Below are 23,390 nucleotides of genomic sequence, written 5' to 3'. Positions count from 1 at the left end.
CTGCCATCGCCCCTGTTCATCAGGGGCGATGGAGAGGGGGCCGCATGGACGATGTAAATGCCTCTGGAGATCCATGGGGTTAACTCCCTGAGAATGGGTCAGGGCTGTTGGTCCAGCGCAGGGAAAAAGGGCAGAATGAAGCTGGGTGCAGAGGGGAATACATGGAGGTGACACTCGGTGTTACTGTCTATTGTAGGTTTGGAGAGAACGGAGCCCTTAAGGCAGTGTTCCCCAACGCCGATCCTCAATAGCCACCAACAGGTCTTGTTTTCAGGATTTCCTTAGTATTGCCCGGGTGATAATTGCATCACCTTCACAGGCAATAATTCCATCACCTGTGAAATACTAAGGAAATCCTGAAAACATGGCCTGTTGGTGGCTTTTGAGGACTGGAGTTGGGGAACACTCTCTTAAGGGATCCATCAGCGTTCTTTAGTCCGAGGAAAAAGATGTAAAATAAAGAGAAAAAGAAAAGTCAGAGCTGTGGTCTGAAAGTCAGATCACATGTGCCTCTTTCTGACGGTCAACGGTGCAGGAGGGGGTACGTGGAGGTGACAATCCACGTTACTGCACGTTGGTTTGGGGAGGTCCCTGTAATCCTTGAAAAAGATTAAAAATTAAAAAATGAAAATAAAAAATTGTGGTCTGAAGACCAGACCCATGTCCCTCCTACAGACACTAAGCATGAACTGGTTCGGCTGGAGCAAGTGTGTGGGTGTATACTGCAGAGGAGAAGCTAACTTTTTGTGTTTTCTTAGCGTCAGCCTCCTAGTAGAAACAGTATATCACCCACGGTCCTGTGTTCCCCAATGAGGTGAAAGAGAAAATCCATTTTAAAAAGGCACCAGTGCAGTAGAAGCTATCAGTGTAAAATGGAGGGTTTTTTTGTTTTTTAAATACGCTCAGGAAAAAACAAAGCACATTTATTAACTGCACATTAAACATGTGATTATGCTGCAGCGAAGGTGACACAGCTGGCACCTGCCTGCAGAAGGGTTTTCTTTCAGTATGTACATATATTCATTATGTAAAATAAGGGGTAGGTCACTGAGGGATCAGTGACCTGTCAGAAACCATAATGATGAATACTTAATCAAAGCACCACATGAAGACCCCCCACAGGCCACCCGAAGCACGTGCATATCAATACAAAACTGAATATAGAAAGATTAACCAACAACTACATCAACCAAGTTATCATTTTAATCAGTATAACAGTGCCAACCTGATAGTGTCTGTAGGTTACTGTGCACAATCCTGCTGACAGGTTCCCTTTAACCCCTTAATCCCATATGACGTACTATCCCGTCAAGGTGACCTGGGACTTAATTCCCAGTGATGGGATAGTACGTCATATGCGATCGGCCGCGCTCTCGGGGGGAGCGCGGCCGGGTGTCAGCACTAACGGACCGCCCCTGGCCCATTAACCCCCGGCACGCTGCAATCAAACATGATAGCAGCATTCCGGGGGAATAGGAAAGCATCGTGCAGGGAGGGGGCTCCCTGTGTGCTTCCCTGAGACCCTCCTTCTCCCTGCAGGCCCTGGATCCAAATGGCCGTGGGGCTACATCCGGGTCCTGCAGGGAGGTGGCTTACCAAGTGCCTGCTCAGAGCAAGCGCTGGTAAGCCTGCAGCCCTGAACGTCAGATCGCTGATCTGACACAATGCTGTGCAAAGTGTCAGATCAGCGATCTGTCACTACAACATGATGCCCCCTCCTGGGGCAATGTTACAAAGTAAAAAAAAAAAATATTCACATGTGTAAAGAAAAAAAAAAAAAAACCTAAACAAAGAAAAAAATATATATACGGTATATTGTTCCCATAAATACATTTCTTTATCTAAATAATAAAACAATAAAAGTACACATATTTAGTATCGCCGCGTCCGTAACGACCCCACCTATAAAACTGTCACGCTAGTTAACCCCTTCAGTGAACGCGGTTAAAAAAAAAAAAAAAAACGAGGCAAAAAACAATGCTTCATTATCATACCGCCGAACAAAAAGTGGAATAACACGCAATCAAACAGACGGATATAAATAACCATGGTACCGCTGAAAACGTCATCTTGTCCCGCAAAAAATGAGCCGCCATACAGCATCATCAGCGAAAAAATAAAAAAGTTATAGTCCTCACAATAAAGCGATACAAAAATAATTATTTTTTCTATAAAATAGTTTTTATCATATAAAAGCGCCAAAACATAAAAAAAGATATAAGTGAGGTATCTCTGTAATTATACTGACCCGAAGAATAAAACTGCTTAATTAATTTTACCAAACGCGTAACGGTATAAACACCCCCCCCAAAAAGAAATTCACGAATAGCTGTTTTTTGGTCATTCTGCCTCAAAAATCGGAATAAAAAGCGATCAAAAAATGTCAGGTGCCCGAAAATGTTTCCAATAAAAACGTCAACTCGTCCCGCAAAAAACAAGACCTCACATGACTCTGTGGACCAAAATATGGAAAGATTATAGCTCTCAAAATGTGGAGAAGCTAAAACTATTTTTTGCAATAAAAAAGAGTCTTTTAGTCTGTGACGGCTGCCAATCATAAAAATCCGCTAAAAAACCCGCTATAAATAGTAAATCAAACCCCCCTTCATCACCCCCTTAGTTACGCAAAAATAATAAAATTAAAAAAAATGTATTTATTTCCATTTTCCCATTAGGGTTAGAGTTAGGGTTGGGGCTAGGGTTTCAGTTAGAATTGGGGGTTTCCACTGTTTAGGCACATCAGGGGCTCACCAAACGCGACATGGCATCCTATCTCAATTGCAGCCAATTCTGCATTGAAAAAGTAAAACAGCGCTCCTTCCCTTCCGAGCTCTCCCGTGTGCCTAAACAGGGGTTTACCCCAACATATGGGGTATCCGCGTACTCACGACAAATTGGACAACTTTTGGGGTCCAAGTTCTCGTTACACTTGGGAAAATAAATTTGGGGGGCTAAAAAAATAATTTTTGTGGGAAAAAAATATATATATTTTTTTTATTTTCACGGCTCTGCGTTATAAACTGTAGTGAAACACTTGGGGGTTCAAAGTTCTCACAACACATCTAGATAAGTTCCTTGAGGGGTCTAGTTTCTAATATGGGGTCACTTGTGGGGGGTTTCTTCTGTTTAGGTACATTAGGGGCTCTGCAAACGTAATGTGATGCCTGCAGATCAATCCATCTAAGTCTGCATTCCAGATGGCGCTCCTTCCCTTCCGAGCTCTGCCATGCGCCCAAACGGTGGTTCCCCCCCACATATGGGGTATCAGCGTACTCAGGACAAATTGGACAACAACTTTTGGGGTCCAATTTCTCCTGTTATTCTTGGGAAAATACAAAACTGGGGGCTAAAAAATAATTTTTGTGGGAAAAAATTTTTTATTTTCACGGCTCTGCGTTATAAACTGTAGTGAAACACTTGGGGGTTCAAAGCTCTCACAACACATCTAGATAAGTTCCTTAGGGGGTCTACTTTCCAAAATGGTGTCACTTGTGGGGGGTTTCATTGTTTAGTTACATCAGTGGCTCTCCAAACGCAACATGGCGTCCCATCTCAATTCTTGTCAATTTTGCATTGAAAAGTCAAATGGTGCTCCTTCCCTTCTGAGCTCTGCCATGCGCTCAAACAGTGGTATGGGGTATCAGCGTACTCAGGACAAATTGCACAACAACTTTTGTGGTCCACTTTCTCTGTTACCCTTGGTAAAATAAATCAAACTGGAGCTGAAGTAAATTGTGTGAAAAAAAGTTTAATGCTCATTTTTATTTAAACATTCCCAAAATTCCTGTGAAACACCTGAATGGTTAATAAACTTCTTGAATGTGGTTTTGAGCACCTTGAGGGGTGCAGTTTTTAGAATGGTGTCACACTAGGTTATTTTCTATCATATAGACCCCTCAAGGTGACTTCAAATGAGATGTGGTCCCTAAAAAAAAATGGTGTTGTAAAAATGAGAAATTGCTGGTCAACTTTTAACCCTTATAACTCCCTAACAAAAAAAAATTTTGGTTCCAAAATTGTGCTGATGTAAAGTAGACATGTGGGAAATGTTACTTATTAAGTATTTTGTGTGACATACACTCACTGGCCACTTTATTAGGTACACCTGTCCAACTTCTTGTTAACACTTAATTTCTAATCAGCCAATCACATGGCGGCAACTCAGTGCATTTAGGCATGTAGACATGGTCAAGACAATCTCCTGCAGTTCAAACCGAGCATCAGTATGGGGAAGAAAGGTGATTTGAGTGCCTTTGAACGTGGCATGGTTGTTGGTGCCAGAAGGGCTGGTCTGAGTATTTCAAAAACTGCTGATCTACTGGGATTTTCACGCACAACCATCTCTAGGGTTTACAGAGAATGGTCCGAAAAAGAAAAAAAATCCAGTGAGCGGCAGTTCTGTGGGCGGAAATGCCTTGTTGATGCCAGAGGTCAGAGGAGAATGGGCAGACTGGTTCGAGCTGATAGAAAGGCAACAGTGACTCAAATCGCCACCCGTTACAACCAAGGTAGGCCTAAGAGCATCTCTGAACGCACAGTGCGTCGAACTTTGAGGCAGATGGGCTACAGCAGCAGAAGACCACACCGGGTACCACTCCTTTCAGCTAAGAACAGGAAACTGAGGCTACAATTTGTACAAGCTCATCGAAATTGGACAGTAGAAGATTGGAAAAACGTTGCTTGGTCTGATGAGTCTCGATTTCTGCTGCGACATTCGGATGGTAGGGTCAGAATTTGGCGTAAACAACATGAAAGCATGGATCCATCCTGCCTTGTATGGAGCATCTTTGGGATGTGCAGCCGACAAATCTGCGGCAACTGTGTGATGCCATCATGTCAATATGGACCAAAATCTCTGAGGAATGCTTCCAGCACCTTGTTGAATCTATGCCACGAAGAATTGAGGCAGTTCTGAAGGCAAAAGGGGGTCCAACCCGTTACTAGCATGGTGTACCTAATAAAGTGGCCGGTGAGTGTATCTCTGTGATTTAAGGGCATGAAAATTCAAAGTTGGAAAATTGCGAAATTTTCGCCAGATTTCCATTTTTTTCCACAAATAAACGCAAGTCTTATCGAAGAAATTTTACCACCATCATGAAGTACAATATGACACGAGAAAACAATGTCAGAATCATCAGGATCCGTTGAAGCGTTACAGAGTTATAACCTCATAAAGGGAGAGTGGTCAGAATTGTAAAAATTGGCCCGGTTAACGTGCAAACCACCCTTGGGGCTTAAGGGGTTAAAAGGCAATCTGTCACCAGGTTTTTGCCACCTAAGAGCAGCATAATGCCAGACAGACACTGATTCCAGCAATGTGTCACCTATTTGGTTGCTTGCTGTAATTTTGATAAAATCAGTTTCAGCAGCAGGAGATTACGACTAGTGGACATATAAACATGCTGCAATGTAGTCCTCCATATTCATAAACTCTGTATAACCCCGCCACCCACCTGTGACTGGCAGATTTCTGAACATGCACTGTGTACACAGAATGTTATCAATCAGTGGTGTGGGCGGGGTTATACAGTGCTCAGCATTCAGAGAACTGCTAGATCTGTAGCAGAGAAGACCATGATTTTACCAAAACTGCAGCAAGCAGCCTACTAAGTGATATCACACCAAAATTGGGGACTTTGACCCTTCAGCTTTTCACCTTTTCTCTATCCATAGACTTTTATAGGCAGTAGATATAATTTGATCCAGACAGATCTGTAGACAGATATGAGCAATTAAGAGTGAATTAAGAGTAAGATTTTTTTCATCTTTGCAAATTGTGTCAGGCTAATAACACTAGGCATGTTGGACTTTTCTGTTCCTTACATCAGTTCATGTCTGACATAAATGTACAGAAATGTTAAGGTAGGTGTAAAACATATCTAAAACACATTAGTGGACACAATTGCACCTCTCAGAAAATCAGGAGCAGGAATATTGTACTCAATCTGTTCAGCTAGTAGTAGTAATTTTTCCCCTATGTTTGGTCTATGATGGCGTATGGAAAAGAACAATAAAAAACAGCGCTTACTGTTGTACTACTTTTATAACTCAATCTAGGTGCGCACAAGGAAAACTGCTCCCTTTTGGTGTTGTGCACCAAACAATACATCAGGGTAGAATGAACTCAGTGCACACAGTACTGCATAATCCCAGGTTATGGAAGAAAGGTGAAAATCAATCTCAAGCACAGTACCATAAGGTACCATTCTGACACCTATGAGTTAGGCCTGGTGATACTGCTGCCACCTATACCTAGAATAAAGTGTCCTTCTTCCCATACTGTTGTGTTAGCTGCCAAAGTGTTGATTGACATATTGTCAAGACTGCAGCATAACGGCTCCTGCCAACTAGGTCTCTGAATGCTACAGCGGTCCTCTTGGTACCATGGTTAACAATAATGGTGCACATTTACACCTGTATTATTCCTGCTGTTCTGCTCTAGTATAGGAGCAGAATGGCAAAAAAGGGCAGTGTCAGATCTGCCATAAGCTGGAAGGCATTGACTTTTATGCTATGTTCTCATATTGCATTTTTTTTAATGCAAAGTTTAAGCTGCTTACAAAAAGCAGGTTTTGCTTAGCTTGTGTGGTGTTTTATCGGGGTACATTTGTCTTTTGTGCATGCTGATAAAGAATAGTGTATAAAAAACATCTTCACAGACTTGCATAGACTTTGATGTTGAGCATGGTGCCCGCACGTTCACATGAGAATCTCCTGCCTTCCTCGTGACATGACGATTTGCTAAGGATGGGGGGGGTGTCAGTGGATATTTATGGTGCATATTACTGATACAGAAATGTCAGAATTTCTCTTTTAACCACTATGTAATAATGAGGATCTAGAATTGTCATTAGGAAATATTTAAATTCCACACAAAATTACCAATTCAGGAGCAAATGTTCTTTGGATTCTTTATTCTACTTTTATTCATACATTTTTTTTTAACAACAAATAATGGGAAAATACTGTAACTGGCTGTTACCATTCCACAGGCGGATACAGACAGTACTGACTGCACCTTGTCAGCCTATTCAGATTCTCTTTTAAGAACACCTAAAACCGGGTGGAATGGAAAAAAGACTAAAAACACCCAAAAACAGGACATATCACAAAATGTCTTTTGTAACATAAAATAGAAATACAACATTTTGTTCCAGTTTTAGCTTTGCGATTTAATTGCACAATTGATTATATTTGTAAAGAAGAAAAACTATTTACAGAACGACATAAGGCACTTCTATAGAGAGAACAGTAAGATAGCTACCAGGAACACTAACAGCGAGGCCTGCAGACATGTTTTATGGTGCGGTGCATTATGTTGGAAGTCTTGCAAGAAACTGGTAAGAGCACAACACCCGGCTCAAGAGAGCAACAGAGACACATATTAGGGAATAACAAAAGGTGAACCAAAAAGTAGGGATATACATTGCTGTAACTTAGTCCCCATGTATACATATATACTTTTTGAACAAATGAATGAAATCAGAAGCAAAATATTTGTGGATATTTTTTGTCATATCTACATAATCCTAAGTTTGTTATATTGGCATAACAAGGAGAACTACTTCTGTTTTAGTAGTATATACTCTCATACAGCTCCACTCCTCGCATAAAGGACTACTGGCATATTCAACAATGTATACCTGACAACATATAGAAGTGTTTTGCTCATGCACTGGGACTTCTCCATCCACATGGACGCTTATTAGCGAGTGATTAGTGATGAGCGAGCATGCTCGGATAAGGTGTTATCCGAGCACGCTTGTGTCCTACTTGACTATTTTCAGCGTGCTCGAAAAAAAGGCTTCAGTACTCTCGGGTAGTAATAAGCAAATACACTGGTTACTCAAGATTTCCCGAGTACGCTCGGGTGACCTCCGAGTATTTGTTATTGCTCGGAGATATAGTTTTCATCACCTCAGTTGCATGATTTATGGCTTCCAGATACGCTGAACACATGTGATGAATGCCTGTTTGTTAGGGAATTCCCACATGTATTCAGCGTATCTGGAAGCAGTAAATCATGCAACTGAGGCGATGAAAACTATATCTCCGAGCAATAACAAATACTCGGAGACCACCCGAGCGAACTCTGGGAAAACCTGGGCAACGAGTATACTCGCTCATCACTACTCTCGGCTGCATGTTTCACAGCCGTAACACATGTAGGGATTGCCTAACAAACAGCCAATGCTTGCATGTGTTACGGCTGTTAAACAGCCATGGCAACTCATTCATTCCCCCCCCCCAAGCATGCCAAAAATCCTGGATTAGGACAGGAGCATGCTCAGATAACACCTTATCCGAGCACGCTCGCTCATCTCCTTCTCTATTGCCAACTGCATCATAAAAAGCCAACTGCACATTGCCATTTGATTCCAGGTTTATTAAGGCAGCCATTCTTAATCTTTGCTCAGCTTCATTATGAAATTATATTCTACACACCTTAGACCACCATTTCCCCTTGTATACACGTATAAACTGTCAGTAGCTGAGGGGTATATAGACTGTATTCATTTGCAATGTATATCAGGGTTGGTCAAACATTTTTACCAGTAGATAATTAACTCACATCAATTAAAAACAAAGTTAGGTGCCAGCAGTAAGCTGGTAAGTTAGGGCTGCATGGCAGGTTTACACAGATGTGGTTTAGCTGCTAAAATAGAAGAAAGTCAGAGCCAGATTGCAAGCAAGTTGCCGTTAACTACAAATTTCATTTGTGGTCTTTGTAGTAAAATTACATGCAACGCAAAATGCACGAGGTTTAGATATCCGGGGATTGCTGCATTTTGCAGACCTCATTATAATCTTTGGATGTGCTGTTCATATTCAGTATCCAAAGTTGCTGTGTAGCCCTAGCCTTCGCTGTATTGGCTACCAAACTCCCAGGGAGGAACCATGGCCTATAAACAAAATATTTCAACAAAGGAAAACCATTCTTAATTGTCTTAAATATAAAACCCAGACTCCGCATAAATATAGGTTTATATCCTCTAAAATACAGCACAATAAGTCAGCTCCAAGTACTGAACCCAAAATAGGCACTCAAAGATAAATTATGAAACATGAATGTGTACATCGATATAAACAATAGTAATAACTAATAACCTATGAAGGAAGAGAAGGATTCTGTTTCCATATACCAATCCCAGTGCATGGGCACAAAAAAACCCTGAAAACTAGGAGCGTCCATAGAAGGTAATGATGTGTATACACAGCTGTATTTTTGGCCTTTGATCCCATCCTTTTTATTTTGCCAAAAACAGAACTGTGGTCTCAGCAGAGAGAATATGGAAAAGTAAGCGCTAACCCAAAGCAAAATGACTAAGATCAGAGAGGTAGAAACTACCTCCCATTAGACTGTAATGTTTCCAAACACGGTCCCTCGATTGGTCATCTGTGTGGCCACTCACTCCAGAACATAAGAAACTGGATATAGCACGTACAAAAATGGCAGACTTAATTCATGGACATTGCTGCCGTCTTGCAAAAAAATGGTGGAAATGTAAAGGAAGTGTGAAAATACTTTAACTGTGTGCGTAGTGCATTTCTTATGTTCAATGAACATATTTTTTTTCTTGCTCCAACTCTAGTACCCATAATGGCCTCATGTACGGATTTATGGCTATTTTGCCAGTGTTACTGTGATAACATCCACAACGCCTCCAGGACAGCATCTAAATTGGGGTGAGCACAGACGAGGAATCCATGTTCAATTCAGTCAGACCAATAAATCAAAGTGAAAAAAGTCTAGATTGACGTTTTATGCAAAGATGTTTGTGACAAACTCCAAAAATCGCTTTCCATACTGATCTGGATGCACAGTAGAAATCTCAGCACCAGCCTAGACAAAAAGACAGGAAAAACCTGTAAGCTATTTTACAAAGGCAAAAACAGTAATGAAAATAAATAAATAAATGAATGTCTAAAAACTGAAGTGAAATAGTAAATGGCCTACACCGCAAACTGGAAGCGTTCACAGTCACAGGATCCCCATAGAGAAACAAAGCTGACTTCAACAAACTTAAAAAAAAATTGTACGAAGAGTATTGTTTGAAGGGGTGTCCCCAGCATGAGGCATTTTCCCCCAAACTCTCCAACCCCCTGCGGTGCCCATAACTGCCTCTACTATGCAAGTCAGGCCATCATGTAACTTTTCTCTCCAGGGCTTTGTCATTTCTCTAGCGGTTAGAAGGGAAAATGGACGGTCCAGCACAGCTTTCTATGTGACTACTAATGTTCATTTTGGAAACTACAAGTCCCAAGCAGTAGCATGAGTCTCTAGGCAGCATGAGGCTTCACACATTCCCCAATCATTTAGTGTCCATGGAGGCCGCCACGGTCTACTCTGTATAAAATAAGGAGAACAAGTTCCTTCTTGGCACAGTCAGGTCGCTCCTCAGTGGGGATTACTTGTACCTCTGATGTGGCAAAGCCCTGCTGTACACACTACAGTGCTGCTGCCGCGCTTTTTCATCCACATCTGCCCAATAGCAGGGAAAGCATGACCTTTCCTCTATAGAAACTGCTGTGCAATATAAGATGGTTGCTACTAAAATGACAGTTTTCTCCTCATCACTCTGCATAGGGACAAAGCTGGTAAAGAGGGGAAGAAATGCGCATATTGGACTAAGATCACAGCACAGTGTCACACACTAGGGCGTGATGCAGCTTTTGGTCACCACAGTGCACTATTCTCACATCTGACAAGGAACGGTGTAAGCAGTCCACAACTACACATGTGCTGTTTGTGTGTGTTCGGCAGAGATTCTGCACTTGGTGGTCCTGCATACAGCACCTAATGGTAAGCGCACAAGCAATGCTAGAGCTTTCTCCGTGTGGACAGGGGGTGTTGACTATTACAGGTGAACACCACAAATTGGCTAGTGTTCTTTAATGTAAGTTCTGATTAAGATGTGAGCATTACTGTTTACATTATATACGTAGGAGAGATTTATTAAAGGGAACCTGTCACCCCCACAGGGCTTATTAAAGTAAACGAGCCACCTTCAGCAGCACTAAGGCTGCATTCTGTGAAGGTGGCTCTTATGTTTATTATCCCTAGGAACGCTGAAATAATGAGTTTTATAAATTTCCCACCATACCTCTATTGAGTTAGGGAGGTATGTTTTCTCCCCCTGACTCAACCACCTCGCAGCCGTCCATCATCTCCCTCTGGCCTCCGGGCGCCGCCTCCTCTCTTTCGCGTGACGTCACCGGTGCCTGCGCTCTGCAATCAGTTCTCAGGCATGTGCCGTGCGCGCTGCCCGGGATCTTACGTCAGGTGATGTAAGGATATCACGCCTGCGTGTGGCGGAGGCCCCAGATCCCGCCCCGCAGTGTGTTATGATGTATTCACACTGTGGGGCTGGGAATCTGGCGCCTGCGCAGTGGAGCGGGTCACCGTGCTCCATTGAAGATTGTGCCGATGTCTTGCAAAACTTCGGCACTTCTACCGAGGAGCATAGTGACCCGCTCCACTACGCAGGCGCCAGATTCCCAGCCCCGCAGTGTGAATACATCATCAGGCAATCTTTATATCACCTGATGTAAATTCCAGAGCAGCGCGCACGGCGCATGCCCGAGAACTGATTGCAGAGCTCAGGCACCAGTGACGTCATGCGAAAGAGAGGAAGCGGCGCCTGAAGGCCAGAGGGAGATGATGAACGGCTGCGAGGAAGTTGAGTCAGGGAGAGAAGACATACCTCCCTGACTCAGAGGTATGGCGGGAAATTTATAAAACTCATTATTTCAGCGTTCCTAGGGATAATAAACATAAAAGCCACCTTCACAGAATGCAGCATAGAGTAAAAGCCACCTTCAGCAGCACTAATAGGCCCTGGGGGGGGGGGGGGGGGTGACAGGTTCCCTTTAACATATGTGAACACTGTACCAGTATGTGTAGCCTGCTGATAGAAATGTGGCTAACAAAAGAAAAGTAACCTAGGTAGGATAGTGGCTTAACTGTGTAATAAGCAAATCACACACATCAGAGTTTCAATATGACTCACTTTACCTGACATTCATATGTTAAATTGAAAAAAGTGACGCAAGTGCTTCTTAAATATGGTGTTTACCCTAAACCATACATTTCTAAATTTACTAATGCTACACTAACAGGCTGATAGTGGTTACCGACCTGCTTGTTGTGCCCTGCGTTGTTCTTCGCCGACACAGAGTGGTGACAAACAGCTCATGCCAGCGATTCTGCTGCCTCTGCTGACATCACAGGATTCTTTTCCGCCCTGCTGTCGACGGTGCGCAACTGCTGACGTCACGCTGATTGACAGCAGACTCCTCCCCCCCAGAATGTTGAGAGCCCTACCCTGTCAACATAGCAGAGCGGAGCCGAAAAGAATCTGCTTGATGTGGCATCAGCAAAGGCAGCTGAATCATCAGCAGTTAGGTAGCAACTACCCGCCTGTTAGTGCTTAGGCACTTTTTTCTTAAAGTCTCAGATACCCCATTTAAGGGTAGCAGTCACACAGCCGTATTACTTGGGAAAAATAAAAATAAAAAATCACATCACAATGCTCAGACTGGCCGTTTGCTCTCCTGACCCAAGCGTGACAGCTGCATAGAAACACATGCTGTCTAGCTGAGGTCAGGAGAGCAGACAACCAATCTGAGGGTTGCGATGCAATCCTTGCTCGTGTAATATGGCAGTCTGACAAAGACCTTAAGCTGTAAAGACATCTATAGAAGACTTGTTCTCCTGCTATCGGCTGCAAGAAAACACTGGCTGTATAACAGAAAGTCAAAAAAGCAGTGCAGTGCAGAGCTCCGCTCACTGTAGGTGCCATAGCCGATTTACAGTGCCTTGCGAAGGTATTCGGCCCCCTGAAACTTTTCAACCTTTTCCCACATATCATGCTTCAAACATAAAGATACCAAATGTAAATTTTTGGTGAAGAATCAACAACAAGTGGAACACAATTGTGAAGTTGAACGAAATTTATTGGTTATTTTAAATTTGTGGAAATTCAAAAACTGAAAAATGGGGCGTGCAATATTATTTGGCCCCTTTACTTTCAGTGCTGCAAACTCACTCCAGAAGTTCATTGTGGATCTCTGAATGATCCAATGTTGTCCTAAATGCCTAATGATGATAAATATAATCCACCTGTGTGTAATCAAGTCTCCGTATAAATGCACCTGCTCTGTGATAGTCTCAGGGTCCTGTTTGAAGCACAGAGAGTATCATGAAGACCAAGGAACACAACAGGCAGGTCCGTGATACTGTTGTGGAGAAGTTTTTTTGATTTCCAAAACTTTAAACATCCCAAGGAGCACTGTGCAAGCGATCATATTGAAATGGAAGGAGTATCATACCACTGCACATCTACCAAGACCCGGCCGTTCCTCTAACCTTTCATCTCAAACAAGGAGAAGACTGATCAGAGATGTAGCCAAGAGGCCCATGGTCACTCTGGATGAACTGCAGAGATCTACAGCTGAGGTGGGACAGTCTGTCCATAGGACGACAATCCATCGTACACTGCACAAATCTGGCCTTTATGGAAGAGTGGCAAGAAAAAAACCATTTCTCAAAGATATCCATAAAAAGTGTTGTTTAAAGTTTGCAACAAGCCACCTGGGAGACACAGCAAACATGTGTAAGAAGGTGCTCTGGTCAGATGAAACCAAGATCGAACTTTTTGGCAACAATGCCAAACGATATGTTTGGCGTAAAGGCAACACAGCTCATTACCCTGAACACACCATCCCCACTGTCAAACATGGTGGTGGCAGCATCATGGTTTGGGCCTGCTTTTCCTCAGCAGGGACAGGGAAGATGGTTAAAGGGAACCTGTCACCCCGTTTTTTCCGTATGAGATAAAAATACTGTTAAATAGGGCCTGAGCTGTGCATTACAACAGTGTATTTTGTGGACCCCGATTCCCCACCTATGCTGCCGACATACGTTACCAAAGTAGTCGTTTTCGCCTGTCAATCAGGCTGGTCTGGTCAGATGGGCGTGGTGTCTTCCCCCAGATCTTGCTTAGTTTTCCGTTGGTGGCGTAGTGGTGTGCGCATGCCCAAGTCCAGAATCCACTGCACAGGGGAGGGAAAATAGCGCGATCTGCGCTATTCCCCTGGTGATCGGTGGGGGCGGCCATCTTCCTGTGGCTGCGCGTGCGCAGATCGAGCGCTCTGCTGCCCGGGGCTTCAGGAAAATGGCCGCGGGATGCCGCGCATGCGCAGATGGAGATCGCGGCGGCCATTTTCCTGAAGCAGAGATGCAAACTTATCTCATACGGAAAAAACGGGGTGACAGGTTCCCTTTAAAACTGATGGGAAGATGGATTCAGCCAAATACAGGACCATTCTTGAAGGAAACCTGTTGGAGTCTGCAAAAGACCTGAGACTGGGACGGAGATTTGTCTTCCATCAAGACAATGATCCCAAACATAAAGCAAAATCTACAATGGAATGGTTCACAAATAAACGTATCCAGGTGTTAGAATGGCCAAGTCAAAGTCCAGACCTCAATCCGATCGAGAATCTGTGGAAAGAGCTGAAAACTGCTGTTCACAAACGATCTCCATCAAACCTCACTGAGCTCGAGCTGTTTGCCAAGGAAGAATGGGCAAGAATTTCAGTCTCTCGGTGTACAAAACTGATGAGACATACCCCAAGCGACTTGCAGCTGTAATCACAGCAAAAGGTGGTGCAACAAAGTATTAAAGGGGCCGAATAATATTGCATGCCCCACTTTTCAGTTGTTGAATTTCCACAAAAATTTAAAACCACCAATAAATTTCGTTCAACTTCACAATTGTGTTCCACTTGTTGTTGATCCTTCACCAAAAATTTACATTTGGTATCTTTATGTTTGAAGCATGATATGTGGGAAGAGGTTGAAAAGTTCCAGGGGGCCGAATACTTTCGCAAGGCACTGTATGGTCTGCTGATTTGGAAGGTACACAACTATTTAAAAGAAAGGAAAGAGCATATGCATTGCTTATTTTTTCACCAACAAGACACAATTTGCGTTATTTATTAAAACTGTATCAGGACAATATGCGTTATCGCACGCGGCAACCAGTCACTGTGCAGATTTCATTATGTCAGATCAGTTTTAAGATTTAATTGGTTGCATTCGGAAACAATCATAACTTCCTGGTGAACAATTGTTTGGGGAAATGAAACCCATTAAGGGAAGTGTTGTTAATATTAGCGCACAGGAATGGTCCAACCTCTGCCCACAGCGACCAATCAGATTCTAGAACTAGAGTCAGATGGTTATGGGGCACAGCTGCTCATTTATTTGTCTTATTTACACTAGTTTTATACCAGTTTTTCCCCATTGTCTTGACAATACATGCAAACTGTCTGCAAAACATCAGATAAACAACAGACATTAGTGCTAATCAGTATGGCCCAAAATGGGCAGAGCAGACGTGTCCAGGTAGCACCCCTGGGAAACCATGAAGTACACAGATTCACTAGTGAACGGCCACATAATTACCCCATGCTTCACTGTTTTGGCTGCATGAGCGGCTTTCTTCTTTGCATCATACTGTGTTAAGATGTCAATCAAACCCATGAAGTAGACTTCTTTTTGAGGAGCACCTGAATAAAAAAATATAAACTTGATTCAATGATTTTTGAAAAGCATAAAAGTTTACAAGAAAACTAAGAAGATTGAAAAGAGAAGGAACCTTTTTCCCCTGGAAAAAAAAAAATCTTTGTGTTGTCTTGCAAATGTACATTATTAAATTGTACTAATGTACTTTAAATGGAATCAGACAGCAGGGTTTTGCTATATAACCTGAGAGCAGCATACTGTAAGGCAATTAAGTCTGATTCCATGGATGTGTCACTTTCTGGGCTGCTTGGTGTAGTTTTCATAGTATCCCTGTTTTGTCTTCTGCAGATGTAGCAGAGCCAAGACTTCTGAGCTGCGTACAAGAATGTCCACACCCCTGACTGACAGCTACCTGTGTACACTGGGAATTGTCAGCAAGCTGCTAATCATCACGCCCCCCGAAGAAGCATTAAGCGAAACGCGCGTTGGGGTCCCTTCCTTCCCGCCTCCATAGCAGCAGGTTGGTTCTAGATACCTCTCTCTCTCCTTTTTATAATCTTCCAGCTACCTCAGCCTGCTTATGTGAAGTTCCACATTCAACTGGAGATTTATCTTTATTTTTGGTATCTTGTACCTTACTATTTGGTCCCCCTTTTTTGCACCTTATTGTGAGTTAAATAATATTTTATTTGGCATTGATCCTGCATGGCAGTCAGTATTTAGGTTGTATTAAAGCACTATGCACTTTACTGTATTATTTTCAATACTGCTGTAACAGATTGAATTTACGCCACTTTTTGCACATATGTGCATATTATTAACCAAATACTCTATATAATCAAATATTCATTATATCGGACCATACTGTATGCACCTAATTATTTCCGTTATTACTATCTATATTTAGTACATTGAATGTGTTCTTACTTATATACTGGTGCAATATCTTTTATACCTCCTGCCTCGACGTGGCACTTTGATATCGTCTTTCACTTTTAATTGTTTATGTCTTTACATATTTGTATTCATTTTTAGTTATTTGTTAATAAATTTGCAATATTTTGATATTTATTTTTTGCTCTGTGTCCATTCCCTTTTCTTTTTCTAATCAGTGACGGGGTAACAAATTATCACTGCAAGACTACAGCTCACATGCAGACCAGTCAGGCTAATCTCCCGCTGATAAAATACTGATTGTATTGAAACTACAGCATACAGCCTAATAAAGGGACATCTCTGGAATCAGGTTATCTTGTCCTATATTATGCTGCTCTCAGCTTAATTAGCAAAACCTACTGGCAGATTCCCTTTAAATTTGAAAACTGCAACTTATTAGCCAAACCAGCCTCCTTGTCCATCAAAGCTGTGTCATGAACAGAAAAAGGGGATGGCTTAGCTCAAGAACTAATGTCTTAGTGTTTCCACTAGCTCAAGTGAAGTATTTATTGACTTTATTCCACAGCTCAATTGCTAAGTGCTGTGGAATATGTTCTACGCCTATAGACACAGAAGGGGTTGCTACAAAGCTCTCTACCAGTGTTGGAATGACAGCAGCAACACTCTCTACTAACAGGACAGGGAGTAGTCAGTTATCGGACTTTCAGAATTAAAGTATTTTAGTTTGTTTTAATAATTTACATTTGCAAAACAACTCAAATTCAGTGGGTATGGAAGTATTCAAACCCCTTTAATTTTTTCACCGTTTCATTGCAGCCATTTGGTAAATTCAAAAAAGTTCTTTTTTTTCTCATTAATGTACACTCTGCACCCCATCTTGACTGTAAAAAACAGAAATTTAGTAATTTTTGTAAATTTATTAAAAGAGAAAAACTGAAATATCACATGGTCATAAGTATTCAGACCCTTTGCTCAGTATTGAGTAGACACACCTTTTGAGCTAGTACAGCCATGAGTCTTCTTGGGAATGATGCAACAAGTTTTTCACACCTGGATTTGGGGATCCTCTGCCATTCTTCCTTGCAGATCCTCTCCAGTTCCGTCAGGTTGGATGGTGAGCGTTGGTGGATAGCCATTTTCAGGTCTCTCCAGAAATGCTCAATTGGGTTTAGGTCAGGGCTCTGGCTGGGCCAGTCAAGAATGGTCACAGAGTTGCTCTGAAGCCACTCCTTTGTTATTTTAGCTGTGTGGTTAGGGTATGTGTCCACTGACCGTAATGACGGTGCTTTGGACGGAGCGGAAAACTCGCTCCGCCCAAAGAGCCTCCCCCTTCTATATGCGCGGTGATTCCGGATGTGTCATTGCAAACATCCAGAATCTCCGCACCCTATTCATAGGGCCCTGTGATTTACCTTGCGGTGACAAAGCGTCGCCGCAAGGTAAACAGACATGCTGCGTTCTAAGACGCACCGCATGTCGGTAAACACAGGGCCGTCAGGTGCGTGTTCACATGCATAGTGGAGATGGGATTTCATAAAATCCCCTCCACTATGCTGTAACATCTGGACGCTGAAGGTTGAACGCTGCGGTTGTACACAGGGTTCAATCCGCAGCTATTCCGGCCCGTGGACACATACTCTTAGGGCCATTGTCTTGTTGGAAGGCGAACCCTCGGCCAAGTCTGAGGTCCCGAGCACTCTGGAAGAGGTTTTCATCCAGGACATCTCCGTACTTGGCTGCATTCATGTTTCCTTCAATGACAACCAGTCGTCCTGTCCCTGCATCTGAAAAACACCCCCATAGCATGATGCTGCCACCATGTTTCACTGTTGGGATTGTATTGGGCAGGTGATGAGCAGTGCCTGATTTTCTCCACACATATCGCTTAGAATTATCACCAATAAGTTATATCTTTATCGCATCAGACCAGAGAATCTTATTTCTCATAGTCTGGGAGAGATTCATGTGTTTTTTAGCAAACTATGCGGGCTTTCATAGGTCTTGCACCGAGGAGAGGCTTCAGTCGGGCAACTCTGCCATAAAAGCCTGACTAGGGGAGGTCTGCAGCGATAGTTGACTTTGTGGAACTTTCTCCCATCTCCCTACTGCATCTCTGGAGCTCAGCCACAGTGATCTTGGGGTTGTTCTTTACCTCTCTCACTAAGGCTCTTGTCCCATGATTGCTCAGTTTGGCTTGATGGCCAGGTCTAGGAAGTCTTCTGGTGGTCCCAAACTTCTTCCATTTAAGGATTATGGAGGCCACTGTGCTCTTAGGAACCTTGAGTACGGCAGAAATTATTTTGTAACCTTGGCCAGATCTGTGCCTTGCCACAATTCTGTCTCTGAGCTCCTTGGCCAGTTCCTTTGACCTCATGATTCTCATTTGGTCTGACATGCACTGTGAGCTGTGGGGTCTTCTATAGACAGGTGTGTGCCTTTCCAAATCAATTCCTATCAGTTTAATTAAACACAGCTGGACTCCAATGAAGGAGTAAAACCATCTCAAGGGGGATCACAAGGAAATGGACAGCATGTGACAAATATAAGCGTCTGAGCAAAGATCTGAATACTTATGGCCATGTGATATTTCAGTTTTTCTTTTTTAATAAATTTGCAAAAATGGCTACACTTCTGCTTTTTTCCAGTCAAGATGGGGTGCAGAGTGTACATTAATGAGAAAAACAAGTGAACTTTTGAATTTACCAAATGGCTGCAATGAAACAATGTGAAACATTTAAAGGGGTCTGAATACTTTCCGTACCCACTGTAATGTGTGGCTGGAAAACCCCTTTAAGACATAATATAAAACAAAATAAAAACGTAACCCGTACACTCAGAGCTTTTGATGGCATAAACATCGATGCCGGGTTCAAATTCTCCAGGCCCTAGAGGTTTATGGGAGTTTAGGTAGCCAGCGATTCCTTCAGGTGAGGTCCCATAGGAACCAACTGTTGCATGAATCGCTCCCTCATTGTCAGTTTCTTCCTCCTCAATCTCCTCTTCCTCTTCTTGCTCTGCTCGAAGGACATCATGAATTCCCAGCAAAAGACTATAGTCCATGATTTTTAACTGCACCAGAAACTAGAATACAAACACCAACATGTGATCATTAGCTAGGAACATAGCGCTTACACCACATTAATGTCCTGGTAAAGTATATAGGGGTATAACAAGACTGGACACACGATGCTTCACAATTACTATACACACATTAATAACTGGAACTGCAAAATGGAGGAGCACAAGAACTAACAGATACCAGTTACTTCAGGTGTCCATGTGAACCAGACTGGAAGAAACAGAAGTATATTAAATAATACCAAGTCTACAAATGGAAGAGGTGAAAAAAGTAATAAAGTAATAATGAATTAAAATGGATGTTGCTAATCAGGGCTGTGGAGTCTAAGTCTGTATAATATGGACCAACTCCAACAATATATAATAAATTGGGTACAGTAGCACAATGCAAGTTGTGCTGCACTTTATGTCCATGCTCAGTAGTGACCAGTGCTGTGGAGTCAGAGCTGAGACGAATCTGTGCTGCACTTTATGCTCATGCTCAGTAGTGACCAGTGCTGTGGAGTCGTAGTTGAGATGAATCTGTGCTGCACTTTATGCTCATGCTCAGTAGTGACCAGTGCTGTGGAGTCGTAGTTGAGATGAATCTGTGCTGCACTTTACTTCCATGCTCAGTAGTGACCAGTGCTGTGGAGTCAGAGGTGAGCTGAATCTGTGCTGCACTTTACATCCATGCTCAGTAGTGACCCAGTGCTGTGGAGTTGGAGTCAGGGAAATTGAGGAGTCAGAGGTTTGGCTTACCAACTCCACAGCCTTGGTTGCAAAACTAGATATAGCCTATGGTCAAAAGAGTGGCGATATTTTCTCTTTCAAATACTTATTAAAAAGTGGCCATATTTTCTAATATTATTCAACCTTCTGAAAAATTCCCATGAGAGGAACCCTTATCTCAGCCAGGCTTTATATGGAAATTGTATATATCTTATTGCTGTGGGCAGATGTTCCTCTCCTAGTTATAACTTATTGCCAGGGTTAAAAGATATCAAACCTCTGTCGAGGATATCAAACCTCTGTCGATTGATCACTGGGCCAGCTCTTATTCATTATACATTGCTTATATAGCGCCATCATACGCAGCAATTTGCATACATAATCAACACTGTCCCCATTGGGGCTCACAATCTAGATTCCCCATCAGTAGGTCTCTGAAGTCTGGAAGGAAACTAGAGAACCCAGAGGAAACCAACCCAAACATGGGGAAAAGATACAGACTCCTTGTTAAGAGGCAGTGTTTAGGACACTGATCACAGTTGCAGAGTAGTGCAGCACAAGCTCAAAGATGCATATAAAAAAAACACAAAAAACCAAGCGCTTTTTACTTCACATTAAGGCTATGCTCACACTATCAGTAGTTGTAAGTTAAAACCAGGAGTGGAACAATCAGAGGAAAGTATAATAGAAACACGTCACCACTTCTTTATTTATCACCCACTCCTGGTTTTGGCTTACAGATACTGATGTGAAATACTGACCAAATATTGATAGTGTGAATGTAGCATTATAGCAAGTTTTGGATAAGTTTTTTTTTTTTTTAATAAACTATTCTGACTCTCTACATAGATGCCTATATGAAGTGGGGCATGAGAATTGCCAAATGACAAGACCTTCCAATCTTTAAATTGCAAGGGTATGAAAACCTAAAAAAAACCAAAAAAACAACAACAACCCACAAACAAAACAAAAAACACTGCAGACATGCATAAGACATCCATTTCCCCAAGGGCAGAACTGGCGCATCAGCATCACAAGACTCAATTATCCAGACGCTTGTATAATAAGAACATTTTGCTTGAAGGATAAAACGAAGAAACAAACATCAAATGAACCAGCGAAAAATCCACTTGCATCTCCAATGCAGTAAATACAAGTGACGTTCTGTGCTGCAACAAGAGATCTAACCTTCATCTCTGTACTTTATTAATTATGCACTGAGGCACTTTAGACCACGAGTTATTACCAGCCACGTGGTATAGACAGACCTCAAGTGTTCACACACATCCAAAACAGCTGCAGGTTATTAAACATTATATCGCCTAAATTTTAATTATAGCTTCTTTTCAGAAAGGAAGAGGACCAGAACTCTAGGACCGCCAACTGGAAGTAGCAAACATAAAAGTGAATAACGACCCTTGCCACATGACTTAGTACACGGAGCATAACTGTAAACTCCATTTTCAGACACATGTTTCAATGTGCATTTTCCTCATCAGCACAAAGCAGGAGAAATGATTTGACTGGGTGTGTGGCCTCTGATAGGGATCCAACAGTTAAAGAGTAACTTTTTTTTTTTTTTTTATTTATTCTGTGTTTTCAAAGTTCTGAAATTGACACTACCTCAACATCCCGCTTCAGTTTCTCCATGAAGACTTTCTTTTGTTCCTCATCCACGTACACCTTCTGGCTCTTGTTTAGGAAATCCATGTCCTTCAGAGTTGGAAGTTCCTTTATCTGATGACAAAGTGAACAATGAGCACCCAATAAATAATGAGGGCACCAAACACCCTAAAAATAGAGTTTTATTTTTATGTGTGTCGGGGTGTCCATATTCAGCCCTGACAGAACTCAGAAGAAAGAAAGTTCTGGCATGCTAGACTTTAACATGCTGGACTCTGTCCCTGATGTGAGAGGAGAGTGAACGTAGACTATCTGGCAGCCGAATGCTCGTTCTATTGACAGTCATCTAAGGGTCATTAAAGGTTGTCCAGAACTTTATTAACGGCCCATCTTCGGATAGGTCATCAACTATTGGATGAGTGGGTTTGCAGCACCCTCGCCAATCAGCTGTTTCCGAAGGTGGATACTGCAAATCCACCCTCCCCCCATTTTAATCAGTTAAGGTAGGATGTGCAGTACCCAGCCACAGTCACTATGTAGCTGACATAGCTGTGCAGCTCTGCCAGGAACAGCGGATCGTCAGGGGCGACGAGTGTCACACCCCACCAATGACATTGATGACTTATGGTAAGGTTAGGACATCAACATAAAAGTCCCAGAAAACCCCTTTAAGGTGAATTTGCTGCACTTCATGATGTTACAAGTATTGTGGTTGATTTCATGGGCAAAATAAATTTGTCTGAAAGAACCCTAATTATGGGGAAATTGTCAGGCTCGCTATAACATCTAATAACTATAGCTCTCACCTTGTAGAAATTAAATCAAACATTTCTCTAAGCAAAAAAGAAACTGATACCAAAGACACGAGGGAACTAGAATATAAAGAATCTTATCAGAGAATAGAGGCAGTGTTTTCACCACATAGAAACGCTCCAAAAGTGATTTCCGGAATTTCTGCAATGTTACATTTATAGCCGAGTGTCCTCAACCTCAAACTCTGAGATCCAAATAAGGCTCCAGGTCACTTACTCCAAGCATCAGATAAAAAAGAGCAACAGCGTGCCCAGAACTGAGTGAGCACCGAAATACTGCCCTGACACAATCCGAACACAAGCAAACGGAAGGCTTCATGACGACCTGGACTATTCTAAAATCTGAAAACCCAATTAAAACATACAGAACATTTTCAATGCATAAAAAGTTGTATGTAGTGACACGTGGCTTGTTCTGCAACATATTGCAGTTTTCACACTGTCAGGTTATCATTAACAAGATGCCCATTTTCAGATCATAACTACCCAACAACTGTATTAGGGCTTGTTCACACGTCTTGTGCTTGTTCCGTAAAGAAAACAAGGGGTGCATTTTTACTGTTTTTTTTCCCCAAATGAGATCAATATTGGCTAACCACAAAAAAAAAGAAAAGAAAAAAAAGAGCAAAAGTAGTTTGCGCTGTGGTTTTCTCACCCTAGTCTGCATTTTATGCAAAAAAGAAAAACATCAAGCAGGCTGCTGCTGAAAAAACATTTATGGTGAATTTATACCAGTA

At 42.3% G+C, this 23,390-nt stretch overlaps 1 protein-coding gene across 2 annotated transcripts in view; it reads right to left on the bottom strand.

Moving 5' to 3' along the window:
- Positions 1–8,967: 8,967 nt before the first annotated feature.
- The window catches only part of PIP4K2C (phosphatidylinositol-5-phosphate 4-kinase type 2 gamma), a 79,848-nt gene continuing 65,425 nt past the window's right edge, over positions 8,968–23,390 (bottom strand). For both annotated transcript variants that reach the window (XM_077297752.1, XM_077297751.1), the window contains exons 7-10: positions 21,842–21,955; positions 19,261–19,510; positions 15,473–15,576; positions 8,968–9,844 (exon numbers count right to left, since the gene is read on the bottom strand). In XM_077297752.1, the coding sequence (XP_077153867.1) occupies positions 9,764–9,844; positions 15,473–15,576; positions 19,261–19,510; positions 21,842–21,955 (549 nt within the window). In that variant the 3' untranslated portion in view covers positions 8,968–9,763. The remainder of the gene's footprint in view (positions 9,845–15,472; positions 15,577–19,260; positions 19,511–21,841; positions 21,956–23,390) is intronic.

This window comes from Ranitomeya variabilis, chromosome 3, assembly GCF_051348905.1.
Source record: "Ranitomeya variabilis isolate aRanVar5 chromosome 3, aRanVar5.hap1, whole genome shotgun sequence".
Taxonomy (NCBI): Eukaryota; Metazoa; Chordata; class Amphibia; order Anura; family Dendrobatidae; genus Ranitomeya; species Ranitomeya variabilis.
Note: the sequence above shows the minus strand (reverse complement) of the source record. Positions and strands in the feature narration are given on the sequence as shown.